At 42.6% G+C, this 20,524-nt stretch overlaps 1 protein-coding gene across 2 annotated transcripts in view; it reads right to left on the bottom strand.

The window, feature by feature from the left end:
- Window positions 1-13,174, bottom strand: part of LOC109909572 (cadherin-20) — a 30,629-nt gene extending 17,455 nt beyond the window's left edge. Inside the window, exons 1-7 of one of the 2 annotated variants that reach the window (XM_031796958.1) lie at window positions 12,795-13,174; window positions 8,882-9,176; window positions 7,993-8,112; window positions 7,321-7,488; window positions 4,872-5,059; window positions 4,274-4,527; window positions 1,053-1,189 (exon numbers count right to left, since the gene is read on the bottom strand). In XM_031796958.1, coding sequence (XP_031652818.1) covers window positions 1,053-1,189; window positions 4,274-4,527; window positions 4,872-5,059; window positions 7,321-7,488; window positions 7,993-8,112; window positions 8,882-9,176; window positions 12,795-13,031 — 1,399 coding nt within the window. In that variant the 5' untranslated portion in view covers window positions 13,032-13,174. Of the gene's footprint in view, window positions 1-1,052; window positions 1,190-4,273; window positions 4,528-4,871; window positions 5,060-7,320; window positions 7,489-7,992; window positions 8,113-8,881; window positions 9,177-9,310; window positions 9,417-12,794 lie in introns of those variants that run through there. The other variant, XM_031796957.1, reaches the window with a different exon arrangement.
- Between the last annotated feature and the right edge of the window lie 7,350 nt (window positions 13,175-20,524).

A 20,524-nucleotide genomic window follows, 5' to 3' on the forward strand; every position in this document is an offset into this window, starting at 1 on the left:
TCCATTATACCAATGGCCATTTGCATGCCTTAATCAGCTTTGTAATAGGCAATGGAAATGCAATTAGCAGGCAGTAACTACTTTCTCCGGTTTCATCAAACGATCAATCACTCAATAGCTTGACTTTGGCACTGGCTGGCTAAGGGTAAATGGTTCTGTGCTGCCTCTCAGTGTGTTTGTGTGTGTGTGTGTGTGTGTGTGTGTGTGTGTGTGTGTGTGTGTGTATGTGTGTGTGTGTAGACCCCAGTAAAAATGATCCCTCTCTCCATCTCACACTGTGGCCTTACTAGTTACAACGCAGCCCTCCCAGCACGCTTGCTGTAGACTCAGAAGGCACTCGTTCCCATTCCTCTTCTCTCTAATTTTGTCTCATTTTCTTTCTCCCTCACCCATTGTTCTCTATCATAGAGATGTATAGAGAACTATCGTGCCCAAAAGCCAGTTTTAGCATGGGCAGCGCTATTGAGGACTCCCACCACTTTTAAGTAGTCAACTGGGTGGGACTTACTATGGGTTAAGGAAAAATCACATAATTCCATCCAGGTCATGAGGAGGGATCAGCCAATGAATTATCCTTGTGAGCAAACATTCCAGAACTGCAGATGGCAGTAACCTTGACTTTATACTTGTTCAAATAACACACTCCAGGTGGCAGCATGCACAACTTCAGTTTGTTTACCAACTGATAGAAGTAGTAGAAAAAGAAAATTGACTAGTTCAAAATGGAGATGTCCTCAATGGCACTGCCTGTGCACTCACAGACGCCATAATGGGAAAGATACAACATTGAGGTGTAGTTTATTCAATTAAGTAATTAATTAAAAGTAATTCCCCTCGTTAGTGTGTGTTCCAAATAAACACAAACAAAACAAGAGGACTGAAGGTGACTCTCCTGGGTTCTGAACACCAGCTGTGTAGAGGTCTTATTTTAAATGGTCACACAACGTAATGTCATTCAAAACAAACCAGAGGTGTGTATGTACAGTATGTGTATGTGGTTTCCTCCCAAATGGCACCATGTTCACTATGCAGTGCACTTTTTTGGGACTTACTCATCTCCATGGCCAGGACGGTGATGTTATGCCAGGAGAACTCCTCTCTGTCCAAAGGAAGCACTGTCATCAATGCCCCGGAAGTGATGTCAATGTAGAAGTATTTCCCCAGGTCAGTGTTCCTCTCTATGGAATACCTGGTGACCGAGGGAAACAAGGGTAACCAATGTTGAGTAACACTCATCTGGTATTTATGTACATATCTTTATCTATTTCTGAGCTTAGTGTGTGTGTGTGTGTGTGTGTGTGAGCATACACGAGTGCGGATTAATACACGAATGTGTTAGAGTGATGAGGTGTTGTGGCAAAGGTTGGAGGTATGACAAACTCCCTCAAACCGTCCCAGTTGTGATAAGGTCTAATCAGAGATATCTCTGCCAAATTAAGCTAGAGACACACAGGCCTGCAGCACAGAGCTGGGGAGGGTGTGTGCCTGCGCTGGGATTGGCTGTGCTGCACAGTCTGACTCATCTCCTGCCACAACATCTCTTTCCAAAAGCGCTCCTCAGAGAACTCCATGCAACAATGAGTAGACAGACAGAAAGAGAAGAAGAAGAAGCCAGCTGAATGGAGAGGGGAGCACTACTTCAGGACAGTTTAAGCCCATATTCATAGTTTCTCAAAGAAGGAGTGCTCATCTAAGATCAGTTTAGCCTTTTATATAAAAATGAATAACGTTACAAGGACAGGGGGGTCTGATCCTACTCTGAGCCCAGAGGAGGCTGGTGGAAGGAGCTATAGGAGGACGGGCTCATTGTAATGGCTGTTATGCCGTTCTATTAATTCCATTAAAGGCCATAGAAATGTCTGTCCTCCTATAGCTCCTCTCACCAGCCACCTCTGTCTGAGTCACTTTATGGGTCTAAAGTCTATCCAGGTTTCCTACATTGGAAAGACCACATATGTTTTCTGTGCATAGAGACCTCTTCTCTCTCTCCCTCTCTAAAGATCTGTTGTTCTGCCCCTGAGTAAGGCAGTTAACCCTCTGTTCCCTGGGCACCGAAGACGTGGATGTCAATTAAGGCAGCCCCCCGCACCTCTCTGATTCAGAGGTTGGTTAGATGAGAACTAGTAGAGGCACATTGTGGGTGTCAATTACACACTTTTGAAGTGTTTATGAGGATCACCAGAAAGTGTTGAATTTACCCTTTTCAAAGTGTTACCCTTTTAACACCGATCATTTCCAGCACCAGTGGCATTAAAATGTTACACTAACTCACTGTTACGGCATTCACTAATACCTTTGAAGCACATTTTCCAGTGTTAAATCAACAGTGAAAGTGTTACATTTAAAACGGGTCCAGTTTCTGTACAGGTCCACAATTTTCAGTGAAAGCCTTATTTGCATATTTCCAAGAGTGCCTTGCTTGTCATGTGAATTGTTTACAACCCATGACTGTACTTGTCAGTGACAAAGACATGGTTGTTGCATTCATCTATGTTCAGTCCCATGCCTTTCACGAAGTGAGCTCCTAAGTGAATATGTTATCATTACCATTTTAATCTTCAACAATACAACACAGTAGAACACATAAGGCCTTATTTTGAGGGCCTAGGTTTACCATGATAAAGTGGCCTGAATCTCATGGTTTACAGGCAAAATACAGATTGCAAGTCACACAATTATGTGTAATTCCTATTGGAATCCAGTCAGAGTGGGGCTATCCAAAATGTTGAATTTTTATTCACCCACAACCTGCATTCAAAATGGCTGCCAGGTTGGGAAGACTAAGGTATGAGTCTACCTTAAGCATATAAATTGGCACAACTATTTCAGTAAGGGGTGCAATAAGTCTGTATAACAGATTGAATTAGCTTACAAAAATGTATGTTATTTACATATGCATAATATTAATTAATCAATCGACATGCAACATCATAGATATTAAAACGACCAATTCTGAAAATCAAACTGCAATAGATTATGCTGGGAAATATGATAATGATGGGTGTCGTTTTGGTTTATTGGTTATAATGGTTGCTATTTTGGTTTACTGGTTATAATATTTATTTTATACCAATGGCTGTTAATTTAACACTCACAGAGTTCATTTAACACTCAGAGTTCATTTAACAACTTCATCAACACTAGAAATGTCACTGATTTCATTGCAACACTGCTCACTGCATCCAACTTTCATGACAAAGGCATTTCAAAGAGCTGTCAGTCAAGGCGAGCGCTTGAATATAGGCTCCCCGACCATTCACCCTGTCTTTTCAAACTTCCTGGTATTCAGCCATGAGAGGAAGAAGTACTTTGAAGTGATCGTTTGACTTTCAAATCCGTTGTATTGGTGTATGGCTGGTGCCTTTTATAGAGACCGCCAAGAATGACGATAGCTGATATGATAGATAAAAAAATAAATGATAGCTGTGTTTGACAAACTCAACGGTACAAAACTCAAGATATTGCTCTATTTTAAGCAATTGTTCTTATGTCAACGTGTTGACTTTGAACTTTTACACTAAACATCACCAATGTGAAATAAAAAAGGATGTGTAATTCCCACTATTTCAATGGGGGTCAAAAATGTGAGCTTGGTAATGTAGTAACACACACTGTACTGTCCACATCATGGACAGTTGTGTACTATACATTAATTAGATATGGCAAAATAATAAAATATCTTAGTTTAGGATGACAGTAAATAAAGCAAACACAGATTTTTTTTATTTAAATAATAATATATTTAACCATTTAGAGATTTAAAATACTGCTCCGAAGCACAATTTAACCAGATGCTCTAGAGTAGGGCGTCCATAGGGTCTGTGCAGCAGGCTGAACATTTAATCAATTAGAGGTATGGTCTGGAGAGTGAGGATGATGTGTCTCAAATGGCACCCTATTTGGGCCCATATGGCTCTGGTCAAAATGAATGCAGTATACAGGGAATAGGGAAACATTAGGGGTGCACAGCTCCCCTCCAACCCAACCTCTGCTCTGAGAGTGAGGTAAACACATTGAAAATAATGGGAAAGTTCCCTAAAACCACACAATGGCAGTAAGCTTTGACTGATTAGGGTCCTCGACAGGTCATCATCATTACCACCATCCTCATCCAATTAACTGAAATCACATAGCCTACTGTCTCTATCACTCAGAGCTGTCACATCAGCTCAATGGCTTTTGAACACAGCCTTGTAGACTCCAATATCATACAGTGTTGGTTAATCAGAACATATTGGGTGTTATTTTGTTGTGGTTTTAACCCCATCCTCACCTGATGGAGGTGTTGGCAGCATCGGGGTCTCTAGCGGAGACCGTCATAAACATTGTGCTGATCTCTGTGTCCTCAGGGACCGCTATGTAGTAGGCAGCCGAGCTAAACTCTGGGGGCTCGTCCACATCCTCTACGCTGATGTGAACGATGGTGACATGGCTGAACGGGCCCTTATCCGGAAAACGGTGGTCAACGTGTGTGTTGGCTCCTTCTATCTTCAGCGTGTAGCTCGCCTTGGTCTCAAAGTTCAGAGGCTATATGAGAGAGAGAGAGACATGCTGACAGCGTTAGTAGATATGGTGTATCATAGGTAGGTATCAATCATATAAATACTCAAGTAAAGATTTAAGATGTAGACTTAAGTCTATCTCGAGTCTGAATCAGGCCCCAAGACACCTTCACTAAACAAGCAGAGGTTTACAGGTATGTTGAGAAAGAATCCATTAAGAGAAAATCAGCTGTTTATCAATCAAATAATGATTCTAAACTTGTTCTCTGGACTAAATTGAGGTCAATGTGACTCATAACTGCTGTGTCGACTCCTGCCAGTGGTCCTGGAAGCTTGTCATGACCTTTCATTGATGTCTACCCTCTGTACCTTTTTGATGGTGATGATGCCAAACAGGTTGGTTGGGTCTGTGTTGATGTCGAAGGTGTCCCTCCCGTCTCCGTCGATTATGCTGTACCTCATCTCTGCATTGATGCCAATGTCACGGTCCTTCGCCCGGATACGACCCACAACAGAAGACACCGGAGCCGACTCTGGAACACTCATCTGGTACAGCTCTGAGAAGGTGAAGAAGGGAGGAAAGGTGACATAGAGAGAGAGAGAACGAACGACAGGTTAATCCAGGTTCAAATCATTTCAACGGATATTTGGTCAGCTCTTATATTTGGTCTTCTATCCTCCCCATATTTAGAAATGAATTCACATTCCAAATAAATGTAGTAATTAGAAAAACAGATGTTTTAATTTGAGGTGGTGTCCAATTCAACCACAGAGCTGTGGCCTTAAATTTCCATAACAAAACATGGGTTGTTTCATTTATACTCATGTTTGCTGGTTGATGTTCTAATGTTTTTTTAGCCCTGAATCCTGGGTGAATATCAATAACAACTGTGCGTTTGAGGGAATTGTTTGGTGAATATCTATTGTTGTGTGTCAGTTTGGGTACTATGTCAGCAAAAGGTAGACAGTGACACATCAAGTTTTAGTCAATAAAGCAGTTTTAGAACGTGTTTGGCCATTATTCCTCTAGAGGGCACCAAACCACTTAAATTACGCCAAGACATTAAGAGCACCTGAACCTAGAGCATGTAGACTATGGAGCACAAATTGGTTCAGACAGAGCCGGTTCGTAAATTGGGGTGTCTTGTCATATGGGTCAACAAGAATTTTATTTAAACAATTTAATGTCTTTTCAAAAACGGGTGAAAGTGGTTCCCAATTTGAGGTGCTCCTTACTGTCTGAACTGAAGCGGTCACACATTATGATTGTCAGACAAGTGCCCCCATAGCATCTCACAATGTATTATAGTCTCACTTAAGTGATGGCACTAATTAGAGAGAAGAGAGGGAAGGGGACGAGAGGGAAGAGAGAGAAATAAGGGGTGGCGGTGGGGTTCCAAGGAGGAGACGAGACCACCAGTCAGGCAGACAGCTAGGGGATGTCTTGCTGCCGAGGATAGCCAGATAAGAGATTGAGAGAGGGATAGACAGATGACCTGATGAGGATGTTAATGAGGAGAGCAGGAATGGGACCAATCAAAGAGACAGCATGGGTCCGGAATCGGACTGGTTGCCGGGTAACGAGAGAGAAACTTACTTGACACATTGGAAGGAATTAACAAACAAACAGAGCAAACTAGAATTCTATTTAGCCATAAACAGAGAGTATACAGTGATAGAATACCTGACCACTGTGACTGACCCAAACTTAAGAAAAGCTTTGACGATGCACAGAGTCAGTGAGCATAGCCTTGCTATTGAGAAAGGCCGCCGTAGGCAGACCTGGCTCTCAAGAGAAGACAGGCTATGTGCACACTGCCCACAAAATGAAGTGGACTTCTTAACCTCCTGCCAAATGTCTGACCATATTAGAGACACATATTTCCCTCAGAATACACAGACTCACAAAGAATAAAAAAAAGAATAAACAATTTCGATAATCTCACATATCTATTGGGTGAAATACCACGGTGTGCCATCACAGCAGCAAGATTTGTGACCTTTTGCCACAAGAGAAGGGCAACCAGTGAAGAACATTGTAAATACAACCCATGTCTATGTTTCTTTATCTTCCCTTTTGTACTTTAACTATTTGCACACAATGACATTTGAAATGTCTTTATTCTTTTGAAACTTTCGTGAGTGTAATGTTTACTGATCATTTTTATTGTTAATTTCACTTTTGTTTATTATCTACTTCACTTTCTTTGTCAATGTTAACATGTTTCCCATGCCAATAAAGCCCTTAATAAATTGAGGGAGAGGGAGAAAGAGAGGAGAGGGTTGGGTGGAGAGAAGGAGATCAGCGAGAGGCTGGGGGACTGGATGGATGGATGATGATGACATAAAAAGTAATGACAGAGAGGGGAAGGGTTAATGTGCTGGTGACTAACTGGTGGCCAAAGAAAATTAGGATGCGGGAGGAGAGAGAGAGCAGAATCTGAAGGAGATGGACAAGCGAGGAGATACACTGTGGATGAAGTGGAGGAGAGGGCTGGAGAGAAAGAGCAAGATAAGAGGAAAGGAGAGGAAGATAAGAGGACATAAGAGGAAGATGAGAGTTCAGGAGAGAAAGAGCAAGAGGAGGGGGAAGGAAAGAAAGAGCAAGAGGAGAGTACGAAAAATCTATTAAAATGTATGCACTCACTACTGTAAGTCGCTCTGGATAAGAGCATCTGCTAAATGACTAACATGTAAGAGGGAAGGAGGAGAGAGTTAACAAGAATGAAGACAAGGAAGTCAACAGTCTTGAGCATAAATTGAAGGGAATTAAAATAAACAAATACAGCACATGAGGAGAGGAGTCTCTGGATCTTACTCTGATCAAACATGGGTGGGTTATCATTGACGTCACTGAGGGTGATGTTAACCACTGTGGTTCCGGCCAGACCCCCTAGCTGGCCTCCCATGTCCTTGGCCTGGATGATGACAGAGTAGTTCTCCCTGACCTCGCGGTCCATGCCTGCCAGAGACACACGCACCACACCTGGGGGACAGAGAGAAACATGGGGGGGGGGGGCAAGAGGAAAGAGAGTGGGGGGGACAAGAGGAACGAGAGGTCACAATTAGAAACAGTGTGATTGGGAGGGTCAGCAGTGCAGTCGTCAGGCATATTAGGGATGTGTCTTGGACAGTAACTCAAATGGCCCCCTTTTGCCAATGTACTTTTTTTGGACCAGAGCCCTAAGTGCACTATGGAGGAAATAGGGTGCCATTTGGGATGCACAGTGTCTTCATTGATTTGCCAGTTGTTACCATTGGCAGCCACAAGAGGGCATTCTTAACCAAGTTGATACATTTAAAATCTGTTGTTTTACTCTCAGCCTGTATGTTTGTATGTGTGTACTTCTGGGAGGACCAAACGTAAGTGCCTCAGCTCTTTGCCAAAACATGACAATCTACTAATATAACTAAAATACAAATGTTGTCATTGCTATTGTTAATGTAGGTCCAATTATAATTTTTTCAAACTTCCCCTGTGCTCACATACCAGTCTTAGGCTCTACAGAGAAGTATGGCTGTCCCTGTAGGATGCTGTAGACCACCCTGGCACTGTTACCATACGTAGGGTCATCTGCATCTGTGGCTGTCATCCGAATCACCTCAGTGCCTAGGAAAGGAAGGAGGGTATAGAAGAAGAGACTGACATGGTGAGCAATGTTATTTCCACACATTTGGAATGACTCAATCCATTTGTATGGTTATTTCAACAAGGCCTGTTTAAAAAATGGCCTGTCCATCTACATAAAACTTTAATGCTGGCGAATGGTATAGGCTATAAAGGCAACTGTGTCTGTACCTGCACTCACTGGTGGATTTATAAATATTGTATCCCACTAGTGCAGTGTGTAAGCAGAGACAACATTTTGATGGCATAATGATGATATTGCAGAGCCATCAATACCTTTCCTATTATGCTCACAAACTGAAACATCCTCATCTCCTTACCATCATACACTACATAAATACACTGCTGTGATTAACCACAACAACTTTTATGGAGAGAATTTTAAACAGAGTTTGCTAACTGAAAGAATGGATGAATGGAAAGTTCAGAAGCAGCAGCACAATGTCCAGCTACACTACACACTCTCCAGTTTGGTCTGAAATGGCCCTGGTCAAAAGTTGTGCACTATGTAGGGATTTGGGTGCCATTTTGGATGCACCCTATGGCTACGTCCCAATTGTCCACAGTTCTTCCAAAGTGTGCACTTGCACACTTCCTGTCATGGATTTTTTTTAAATGGGTGTAATCATTGGCTTGAGGGAGTTTTCTACTATTTTAAAATCGATGCGAGACAGAGTGCAAGTGCACACTTTCGGAGAAGAATGGGGAATCGGGGCTTTGTCTCTGACCACCACAATCTCCCTTGACTCACCGATGGTTGACATCTCAGGTATGGTGGCCTGGTAGGGCCCTTCCAGGAACTTAGGTTCATTATCATTGATGTCCTGGATTTTGACGATAAACTCAGACTCAGGCTCCAGGGGTCGGTCTGTTTGTCTGTTCCAGGCCTGGGCTCGCAGAAGGTACTGGGCCTGCACCTCACGGTCCAGCCTCTTGATAGCATGGATGTCGCCTGTACTGTCGTCAATGGTGAAGGTGGTGCCCGCACCATCGCCTGACAGGATGTACTTGATGGAGCCGTCCCCTAGGTCCATGTCTGAGTGGAGCTGTGGGGGTCACAGGTCAGAGGTTAGGAGTCAAGACAGCTTAGATAGCCAGATATACTATAATATAATAATAATACTAAAATAGTAATACTGCATATGCCATTAAGCAGACGCTTTTATCCAAAGCAACGTACAGTCATGTGTGCATACATTTTACACACGGTTGGCCCTAGCAAGAATCAAATCCACAATTCTGGCATTGAATGCACCATGCTCATGTTCTATATGTAATTGTGTGTTTCTCCATCCCTAGCAAACACAGCTAATTAATCAAATTACATTCTGAACTGAAGAACATGATTAGGTGATTATTGGAGTCAGGTGTGTTAGCTGGGGCTGGGGTAAAACTGTGACACCAATCAGGCCCCCAAGGACTGGAATTGCCCACCGCTGTGTTAGAATATACTTTATAGTAATTTAGGTGTTTGGGCTTGATTTAGCATGGCGTTTACATTTATTGGGACTATTTGATTAGTGGCGTTATAGTAGCATGCTAACTAAATCAAGCACAGCTCAAGTACAGTGCTTGAAAGTATTCCGGATACTGAATTCTACCCAGGTCTGGTCTGGTTCATTAGAGGTCAAGGACCACTGTATACATGGTCATTATAATGCTGTTTCTCTGGGCTCTCCCCTGAGACGAATGGTATAGTGTACGTCCCAAATGCACCAAGCATCAACAGGCTGCTATTTGACCCACAATAGTCTTCTGATTACACAATTTGCGTCCCAAATGCATAGGGTGCCTATGGGCCCTGTTCAAAAGTAGTGCACTATATAGGGAATAGGGTTCTATCTGAGATAGAACAATATTATTAGGTACAGCTTTAATCACGGTTGGTTGGTCATCAGAAGAAGAACAGTAATCATGTCCAGCTCTCCTGATCAGTGGTGCTAGTGGTTCTTATGGGAGCTACAGACATATCCCAAATGGACCCATAGGGCTTTGGTCAAAAGTAGTGCACTACATAGCGAATAGATTGCCAAAGACCATTGTTGGTCTCTTAGTGCAAATACCAGCCTGTTGAGCCTATTGATGCAATCACAACCCCAATCTGTACACACACAGCCACATACACAGCTCAGCATGCACACCACACAAACGTCTACCGCCCGCTAACATTATAATAACACTTTCTTTTCAAGATAAAACGTTAATCCTTTTACCTCCGGCTGCTAAAATATCACAAACTTAAATATTATGTTTTACACTACCCTTATGGGAAAAAAACACATTTGGCATGTGATCACATGTCATCTCATGTGATCACATGTCATCATGTGATCTTATGTGAAGTTAATGTGACAATATGGGGATGCAAAAATTCAACATGTTATACCATGAAACTATACACCAACATTTGAACGTGTTTCACGTGTAAAACTGCAAATTCGAATTTCACATGTGAATATGTATTAAATGTAAAAATACAAGTCCACACATGAGAGTTAGATTTGAACTTGTGAACGTTTTAACATGTGAAAATGTAATTTTGGTATTTGGTATTTTATTAGGATCTCCATTAGCTGTTGCAAAAGCAGCAGCTACTCTTACTGGGGTCCACACACGTATTACAAAATACAGAACATCAATAGACAAGAACAGCTCAAGGACAGAACTACATTTTCTTTTAAACGCACACGTAGCCTACATATCAATGCATACACACAAACTATCTAGGTCAAATAGGGGCGAGAAATTGTGATGTGAGGTGTTGCTTTTAACAAAGTTTGTTGTTTATTTGAGCAATAAGGGCTCTATGTAAGGGCTCTATATAAAACTGTATGCTTTCCTGAATTTGTTCTGGATTTGGGGACTGTGAAAAGACCCCTGGTGGCATGTCCGGTGGGATAAGTGTGTGTGTGAGAGCTGTGTGTAAGTTGACTATGCAAACAATTTGGTATTTTCAACACATTAATGTTTCCTATAAAAGAAGAAGTGATGCAGTCTCTCCTCAACTCTTAGCAAAGAGAGAATGGCTTGCATAGTATTTATATCAGCACTCTGATTACAATGAAGAGCAGAATGTGCCTCTCTGTTCTGGGTCAGCTGCAGCTTAACTAGGTCTTTCCTTGCAGCACTGGACCACACGACTGGACAATAATCAAGATTAGACAAAACTAAAGCCTACAGAACTTGCTTTTTGGAGTGTGGTGTCAAAAAAGCAGAGCATCTCTTTATTATGGCCAGACCTCTCCCCATCTTTACAACCATTTAATCTATATGTTTTGACCATGACAGTTTACAATATAAGATAACGCCAAATAATTTAGTCTCCTCCATTTGTTTGTTCAACAGCCACACCATTCATTACCAGATTCAGCTGAGGTCTAGATTTTAAGGAATGATTTGTACCAAATACAATGCTCGTAGTTTTAGAGATGTTCAGGACCAGTTTATTAATGGCCACCAATTCCAAAACAGAATGCAACTTGTTAAAGATTTCAGTGACTTCATTAGCTGTGGTTGCTGTTGCGTATATATGGTTGAATCATCAGCATACATGGACACACATGCTTTGTTTAATGCCAGTGGCAGGTCATTGGTAAAAATAGAAAAGAGTAGAGGGCCTAGAGAGCTGCCCTGTGGTACACCACACTTTACATGTTTGACATTAGAGAAGCTTTCATTAAAGAAAACCCTTTGAGTTCTATTAGATAGATAACTCTGAATCCATGATATGGCAGAGGTTGAAAAACCTCAACACATATGTTTTTTCAACAACAGGTTATGGTCACTAATATCAAAGGCTGCACTGAAATCTAAAAGTACAGCTCCTACAATCTTCTATTTGAACCCAGGTCAAGAGACGACACACACACACACACACACACACACACACACACACACACACACACACACACACACACACACACACACACACACACACACACACACACGGTTAGTGTAGATTCTCAATAAGCACCCTGCTTTACCCTTATTGGCCCTGGTCAAAGGTAGTGCACTATGTGGAATAGTGTGTAATTTGGGACAGACTGAATATAATTCTGACTTCACTGAATCAGTGACTTTTCACTACATCACTTTACAAGGTGGTGGTTCAAAAAATTATGTTAAAAAAATTAAGAAAAAAAATGGACAGTTCCACCATCTACACTTGACCCCTAGCTATACACCTTTCACACGGAGAAGGTCTCCTCTGCTTTGTTAGGAGAACTTCCCCAGATACTCATCCACACTCTAACTCTCCATACAATACACAGTGGGGAAGAGGTTGTATCCAAAATGGCACCCTCTTCCCTAAATAGTGCTCTACTTTTGACCACAGCCCTATGGGCCTTAGCCAAAAGTAGTGCACTTTATAGGTAATAGGATGACATTTGGGATGCAGACACAAAGATCATTGGCAAAAACGGATACTTTGTCCACTCAGGTGTTAAAGTGGCTTGAACACTTGATCAATGATGATAGACCCTGTGGTCGTCAGAGGTAGCGTTCAGCCGACAGCGCCGATATTGATTGAAAAGTTGAGAGCTGTCATTGAACAGTTCAATAATAATGACGGTGGACATTTAGCAAATGCTTTAATCGAAAGTGACATGCAGTTCACACATCATTGATCAAGTGTGTGTGTGTGTGTTTGTGTGTGGACTTGCCTTTCCTATGTACAGTGGCTCCAGTCCAGTGTACTCCTCCAGCACAAAGAACTGGTTCCATACCCAGCCTCTCTTCACCCTCCTCAGCAGCCCTGCTCCACTCTCCTCTTCTGTCTTGGCTCTATCCATACGGCCCTGGGCCTCAGACAACAGGGCCAGCAAGGCCAGACCTATGCTGAGTAGGAGGGTGTAGACAGGCCTACCACCCCCAGGATGGTGGTGATGTCGATCTCCCATGATGGATACTCAACAGCAAATCAAATAAATGTATTTTCAAAATGGGGTTTTGTGTTTTCTTTGGTGATACGATGACCCACTGATGATGACAGGCCTTTGTTTCTTGTGTCTTTCTTGTGTCTTCAAATGGCTACTTTCTCCTTTTCCTGCTTTGTGGAAAGTGAAAAAAGAAAAGAAAGGAGAGAAAGATGAGTTTCAAATCCTCCAAATGTAGATGTCATTATTGGACACTGACACTATCGTCCTTGGCCTATAAGCTCCTTCTCTGTTTCCTTATTTCTTTCTTTCCTTCACTGAAACTATTGAGGAAAGTATGGCTGGATTAAAGGATGGCTGGATTAAAGGCTGGAAGGATGTAGAGATGACACTGATCCCAGCCTACTGTGTAGAAACACAGATTCATCTGCTTCTCTCTTGTGTCCTTTGTGGAATGATAATGAACCCTCTGTGTGTGTCTGTTTTTGTGTGTGTGTTTGTGTGCACATGCATGCGTGAGTGTCCATGTGTGTTTGTGTGTGTTAGAAATAGATAGCTGCATTAAAACTCAATGAGTGGGGCCTCACACTGCGTTCTAAATACATGTAGAGGAGGAGAGGGGAGAGACGGGGAAATGATGGGAGAGAGACGGGGGAGAGGTTACTCCTCTTGGGGCTGAGGGTTAGTCTGAGAGGAGCCACGCATGATACCTTCTTGAGCCCTAAGCCCCTGTGCTCTTTCTCCCTTTCACACTCTCCCATTTACTGTTGTGCTTAGGCAACAGAAACCATATTCAAAACTCCTTTCCTCAACCCCCTCAACCCCCCCCCATCATTCTCTTTGCTTTCTTTCTGTGTTGGTGCTTCACCTTCTCTTTTCAGTTTCTATAGGAACAGCGGTAACTTCTCTCATTTCTCTCTTGCTAACAGTATTTGCTTTTTTCTGAGAGTGTAGAGGAGGTGGTGCTGTTTCTCCCGGCATCTCTCTCTCCCTCTCCCCCAATCTCCCCTGCTTCCTCTCCCCTCTCTTCCTTTCTTTCCTCTCTTCCCCTGGCTGTTGTAGAAGAGTTGAGATTTGCACTGTTCCTCATTTGTTAAGGTGCCACCAACCTCCTGTAACTACAAGCTACACACTGCTGCCTAACAGGACAACAAACAACTAGTGGTGCTTCGGTGCTTTCCACTGAGGGTGTGTAGAGTTCTGCAAGATGTTTTGTTTCCACCATTTGGAATAGACTTGATAACTTATTTTTATAATTTACATTTTTTTTTTGCACTCGGACAGCCCACATTAACCCGAAAAAACGAAGTCAATTGTTACTTTATGGTGCTGTAGATTTAAAAAAAAGAAGTTTTCTATTGATTTCAAGTGTTGTTTTACATTTAACCAATGTATTTTTTCTACTCAAACTGTGCCTTTATGACACTCGCTTGATTTTCTTTCCTTTTATCAGTGAGCTGGTCACATCTGTTTGCCTCCACCACAATCTATTCCCGCTCTTTAATTAACAAGCTGCACGGGGGAAATGATAGATCTATAGTGAAAAGGGGGGAAAGAGAAAAGTAGAAGAAAAGAATGCTAGCAGGGGGCGTGGAGAGAGAAATGGAAAGTAGGGGGCGAGAAAGAGAGAATAGAGAAAGAGAGACTGTGTTGAGCTCTATTATATTGTGTAAGAGAGAGAGCTCATTGTGCCATAGTGGACACTCTTGGAATCTCCAAACAGTTAATCATTATTGAAGAGTCACAAAAAGACTGGTGGCTAGGGAAGGGTGCTGGGCGGGGTGCTTTTGCTATAAAGGCCCTGACAGGACGGGGTATCTGGCTCATAGCCCCCCTGGCCCTTCAACTCAGGGGATCTGTCCCAAATGTCCGCCAATTCACTATGGGCCCTGGTCAAAAGTAATGTAATTTATATGGAATGGACTCAAAGCCCCACGAGGGCCCCTGACAGGCTGGGTGAGCCATGACCTCCATGGGCCCCTCTTGGTCTCTGCTCTATTCTGTCTGTATTCTGTCTCCATTATTTCCATTCAAGTGGCCCTGTTGTTCATTATGAAGTCAAATTAGCACCTCGCAAAAATTTCCACACACCCCTTCACATCCCCAGCCCCCTTCTCCGTCAAAGGTCAGGACTTGCACCCGTTACATTCGGCCTCTATTTTGTTGTGTCTAATGAGGTGACATGCTACATAATTGTGCTGGCTCAACACTCCACAAATCTCCCTCAGACTAATCTGATGGCTTTTCACTTATTACAGAAAAAAGAAAAAGCAGCTGTTCTTGCTGCTCCTGCCTTTAAGACCTGCCACACAAGTTGCCCCCTATCCTGAGCAGAGGAATGAAGGGAGGGAGGGATGGATGGAGGGGGAAGGAGGAAGGGATGGATGGAGGGGGAGGGTCGAGGAGGCATCAGATGTGAAAGCTTTACCAAACATAAGAAGAGAGAGGGTATTTTCCCACCACAATTACATATTCTACGGAAACGGTAAAAGCCACTTTAACTTTCAAGGAGAACTGAGAGATGTAGAATCATGTTGCACGGTCTGTGTGCGTGTAAGTTTGTAAGTGTGTAAATCAAGCAGGGGTTGTAACAATCAACAGCAGTAGTTGCTGCTGTTGGCAATCGAAGGACCGTATTGTTGAGTCATCAAAATCTCAGTCAGTCTGTCAGCATTACACCTTATTCCCTATATAGTGCACTACCCTGGTCAAAAGTATTTCACTTTGTAAGGAATAGTGTGCCATTTGGGATGCAGATTTAGCTTGTCAGCATGACCATGAACTACTATTTGGTGGCAAAATACCTTTAAAAGATGTTTGTAGCTGACCACCAATTTTCTTTTTCCCTTCCCTTAGGCCAACTACAGAAAATTACCCCAGTTACCCCAGTTGGAATCCCAACTAACAATCAAAAACCCTCTGACTTTAGTCACTCAGACTCTGTGAATGCAGCCTGACTTAAGTGCTCTGCTGCAGATCGTATGAAAAGGATTTATACAATTTTACAAGTCAATCTCGTATGATTGTGGCCTACTTCCTATCGATAGAGCACTTCCCTCTCAAGAGCAGGGGTGTATTTGTCCAAAACAGACTTATACACTCTGCTTTTGAACCATCAACAACTTTTCAACACATCAACAATGCACATTTTGAAGAGATAAATTCAGACTTTCTCCAAACTTCGTGTGTGGTAACAATAGTGTGGTCAACAACAGAACTGTCACACAGATACAGTATAACTTCATGTGTGGCACGACAGTGTGGTTGTCACGTCTAATTCTGCTCCTCCCCTACGGCGACGTCGCCGGAATACTAACCACCAATCCTGGAACTCATCATTACGAGGAGCTGCTCGTCAGAGGAGTGGGGGGTGTACTGTCATGTCTACTCCTGCTCATACCCTCCGGCATAAGACATCACCGGAATACTAATCACCGGTTCTGGAACTCATCATTACGCGCACCTGGGACTCATTGTTAGGATTCACACCTGGACCTCATTACCTCCCCTTTCTAAGTCCCCTTCCTTTTGTTCATTCCTCAGTTGGTACTGCATCAAATCACATCACATTTTATTGGTCACATACACATGGTTAGCAGATGTTAATGTGAGTGTAGTGAAATGCTTGTGCTTCTAGTTCCGACCGTGCAGTAATATCTGACAAGTAATCTAACAAGTTCCCCAACAACTACCTGATACATACATATCTAAAGGGGTGAATGAGAATATGTACATATAAGTACATGGATGAGCGATGGATGGGCAATAGATAGTATAAAATAATGTATATACATGTGATATGAGTAATGTAAGATTTTGTAAACATTATTAAAGTGGCATTATTTAAACTGGCTTAAAGTGACTAGTGATCCATTTATTGAAGAGTCCAGTGATTGGGTCTCAATGTAGGCAGCAGCCTCTGTGAGTTAGTGATTCATGTTTAGAAATCTGATGGCCTTGAGATAGAAGCTGTTTTTCAGTCTCTCAGTCCCAGCTTTGATGCACGTGTACTGACCTCACCTTCTGGAATTCTAGTGGTGTGAACAGGCAGTGGTTCAGGTGGTTGTTGTCCTTGATGATTTTTTTGGTCTTCCTGTGACATTGGGTGCTTTAGGTGTCATGGAGGGCAGGTAGTTTGTCCCCGGTGATGCGTTGTGCAGACCGCACCACCCTCTGGAAAGCCTTGCGGTTGAGGACGGTGCAGTTGCTCTCGACTGTGCATCTGTAAAAGTTTGTCAGGGTTTTGGGTGACAAGCCAAATTTCATCAGCCTCCTGAGGTTGAAGAGGCGCTGTTGCGCCTTCTTCACCACACTGTCTGTGTGGATGGACCATTTTAGTTTGTCTGTGATGTGAATGCAGAGGAACTTAAAACTTTCCACCTTCTCCACTGCTGTCCCTCCTGTGGATAGGGGGGTGCTCCCTCTGCTGTTTCCTAAAGTCCAATATAATCTCCTTTGTTTTGTTGACATTGAGTCAGAGGTTGTTTTCCTGACACCACACTCTGAGTGCCCTCACCTCCTCCCTGTAGGCTGTCTCGTCATTGTTGGTGATCAAAGCCCACTACTGTTGGGTCATCTGCAAACTTGATGATTGATTTGGAGGCATGCATGGCCACAAAGTCGTGGGTGAACAGGGAGTACAGGAGAGGGGTGAGCACACACCCTTGTGGGGTCCCAGTGTTGAGGGTCAGCGAAGTGAATATGTTGTTTCCTAACTTCACCACGTGGGGAAGGCCAGTCAGAAAGTCCAGGACCCAATTACACAGGACGGGGTTGAGACCCAGGGCATCCAGCTTGATGATGAGCTTGGAGGGTACTATGGTGTTCAATGCTGAGCTGTAGTCAATGAACAGCATTCTTACATAGGTATTATTTTTGTCCAGATGGGATAGGGCAGTGTGCAGTGTGATGGCGATTGCGTCATCTGTGGACCTGTTGGGGCGGTATGCAAACTGAATTGGGTCTAGGGTGGCAAGTAAGGAGGAGGTGATATGATCCTTGACTAGTCTCTCAAAGCACTTCATGATGAGAGGAGTGAGTGCTATGGGGCGGTAGCAATTTATTAAAGTTTTTTCTTCTTTGCACAGGAACAATGGTAGCCATCTTGAAGCATGTGGGGACAACAGACTGGGATAGGGAGAGGCCACATCCACAGTTTCTGGTTTGGGTAGGTTTTAATAGTCACTGTGGGTGCAACATCTCTAATGCTCTTCTTTATAAACTCACTTACCGAGTCAGCGTATTGGCCGATGTTGCTCTCTGAGGTTGACCGGAACATATTCCAGTCCGCGTGATCAAAACAGTCTTGAAGCATGGCTTACGATTGGTCAGACCAGCGTTGACTAGTTCTCGTCACTGGTACATCCTGTTTGAGTTTTTGCCTATAAGACGGTATGAGCAAGATGGTCGGATTTGCTGAAGGGAGGGCGGGGGAGGGCTTTGTATGCATCGCTGAAGTTAGAGTAGCAGTGGTCGAGTGCATCGTGCAATCAATATGTTGATATAATTTAGGTAGCCTTGTTCTCAAATTTGCTTTGTTAAAATCCCCAGCTACAATAAATGCAGCCTCTGGATGTATATTTTCCAGTTTACATAGAGTCCAGTGAAGTTTCTTGAGGGCCGTCTAACTGCAGAGAATTCTCTTGGTAGGTAAAATGGCCGGCATTTGATTGTAAGGAATTCTAGGTTGGGTGAGCAGAAGGACTTGAGATCCTGTATGTTGTTATGATTACACCATGAGTCGTTAATCATAAAGCATACTACACACCCGCCATTGCTCTCTCCAGAGAGATGTTTATTTCTTTCGGCGCGATGCTTGGAGAAGCCCGGTGGCTGAACCAATTCTGACAACATATCCCGAGAGAGCCATGTTTCTGTGAAACAGAGAATGTTGCAATCTCTGATGTCTCTCTGGAAGGAAACTCTTGCTCGAATTTCGTCTACCTTGTTGTCACGGGACTGGACATTGGCGAGTAGTATTCGATGTGCACGTCTACGGAGCCTGACCAGGAGGCCGCTCCGTCTGCCCCTTCTGTGCCGCTGTTGTTTTGGGTCGACTACTGGGATTAGATCCATTGTCCTGGGTTGTGGTCCGAACAGTGGATCCTCTTCGGGTATTCCTGGTCGTAATGTTGGTAAGTTGATGTTGCTCTTATATCCAATGGTTCTTCCCGGCTGTATGTAATAAGACTTAGGTTTACCTGGGGTAACAATGTAAGAAATAAAAAATAAAACACTGCATAGTTTCCTCAGAACTCGAAGCGAGGCGACCATCTCTGTTGACTCCATTTTGTATGAATGTGTTCATGTTACCTCACTTCTGTTACGCTGTCTTGTTTCATGTTTGTTGTTTTCATTAAACATTTTACCTGCACCTGCTTCTCCACTGCTTCTCCACTCCACTCTACCAATTGCTTGCCTTTTGAGTAGTGTAACTTGGTTATTTTTTATTTATTTCATCAAATTTTTACATTGTCATAAAGAGCACATGTTCAACTTGAATAATTTTGCACGCCCAATTTTTCAGTTTTTGATTTGTTCAAAAAGTTTGAAATATCCAATAAATGTCGTTCCACTTCATGATTGTGTCCCACTTGTTGTTGATTCTTCACAAAAAAATACAGTTTTATATCTTTATGTTTGAAGCCTGAAATGTGGCAAAAGGTCGCAAAGTTCAAGGGGGCCGAATACTTTCGCAAGGCACTGTATATGACAAGCGGCCAACATTCCCACCTCTTTCATTAATCAATAATAACATTTTGCCCATATTCTTGATGAAGAATGTTAATAACCTTACTGGTTTGAGACCACAAAATCAACCAAAATTCTGCTGCTAATAGCTCTATATTGAAAATACTGTGAATAAATGAAATCTGACATGACATAATTTACAAATAATTTCATTATCATTTTTAAACGCTTTCTACCTGGTTTAAGTTTTTGTAAATGTTTTTATTTGTATTTTATTTAAAGGACAATTCCACCCAAAAATTATATTTTCTTTAGTCCATTGTTGACATAGTCCCAAAATGTTTCACATGTCAGCAATCACATTTTGAAGATATATAACATTCAAAAAACAGAAATGCAAAACGCAGCATCAAAATGCAAAATATTTCTGTATTTTGATAGTTATATATCTTGAAAATGTGATTTCTGACATGCAAAACCCCAGTTTGTGCCAAGAAGGGGGGTGTATACTCAGTGTATATTAAAGTGCACTTCATTTAATATAACAGGCTTTTATATCAAAGGTAGGCAAAGGGCATTAATTTCATGGAACAACCTGTACGTAGCAAAATATCTATTGAAGAGATAACGTTTATACTTTCTCCCAACTTCGTGTGTGGTGCGACAGTCTGGTCCTATATACCATGTAGATCCAGGTCCTCCAATTCATTAATAAGGCTTGATTTCACAGTGGGCATGTCCGTATCCTCCGTTCACCCCTCTCTAGGAGAACCCTTGGTCCATAAATGGACCAGTTAAAGAGGGAGTCACCGTGAAAGAAGGCCAAT

The sequence above is a fragment of the Oncorhynchus kisutch genome, linkage group LG18, assembly GCF_002021735.2.
Source record: "Oncorhynchus kisutch isolate 150728-3 linkage group LG18, Okis_V2, whole genome shotgun sequence".
NCBI lineage: Eukaryota > Metazoa > Chordata > Actinopteri > Salmoniformes > Salmonidae > Oncorhynchus > Oncorhynchus kisutch.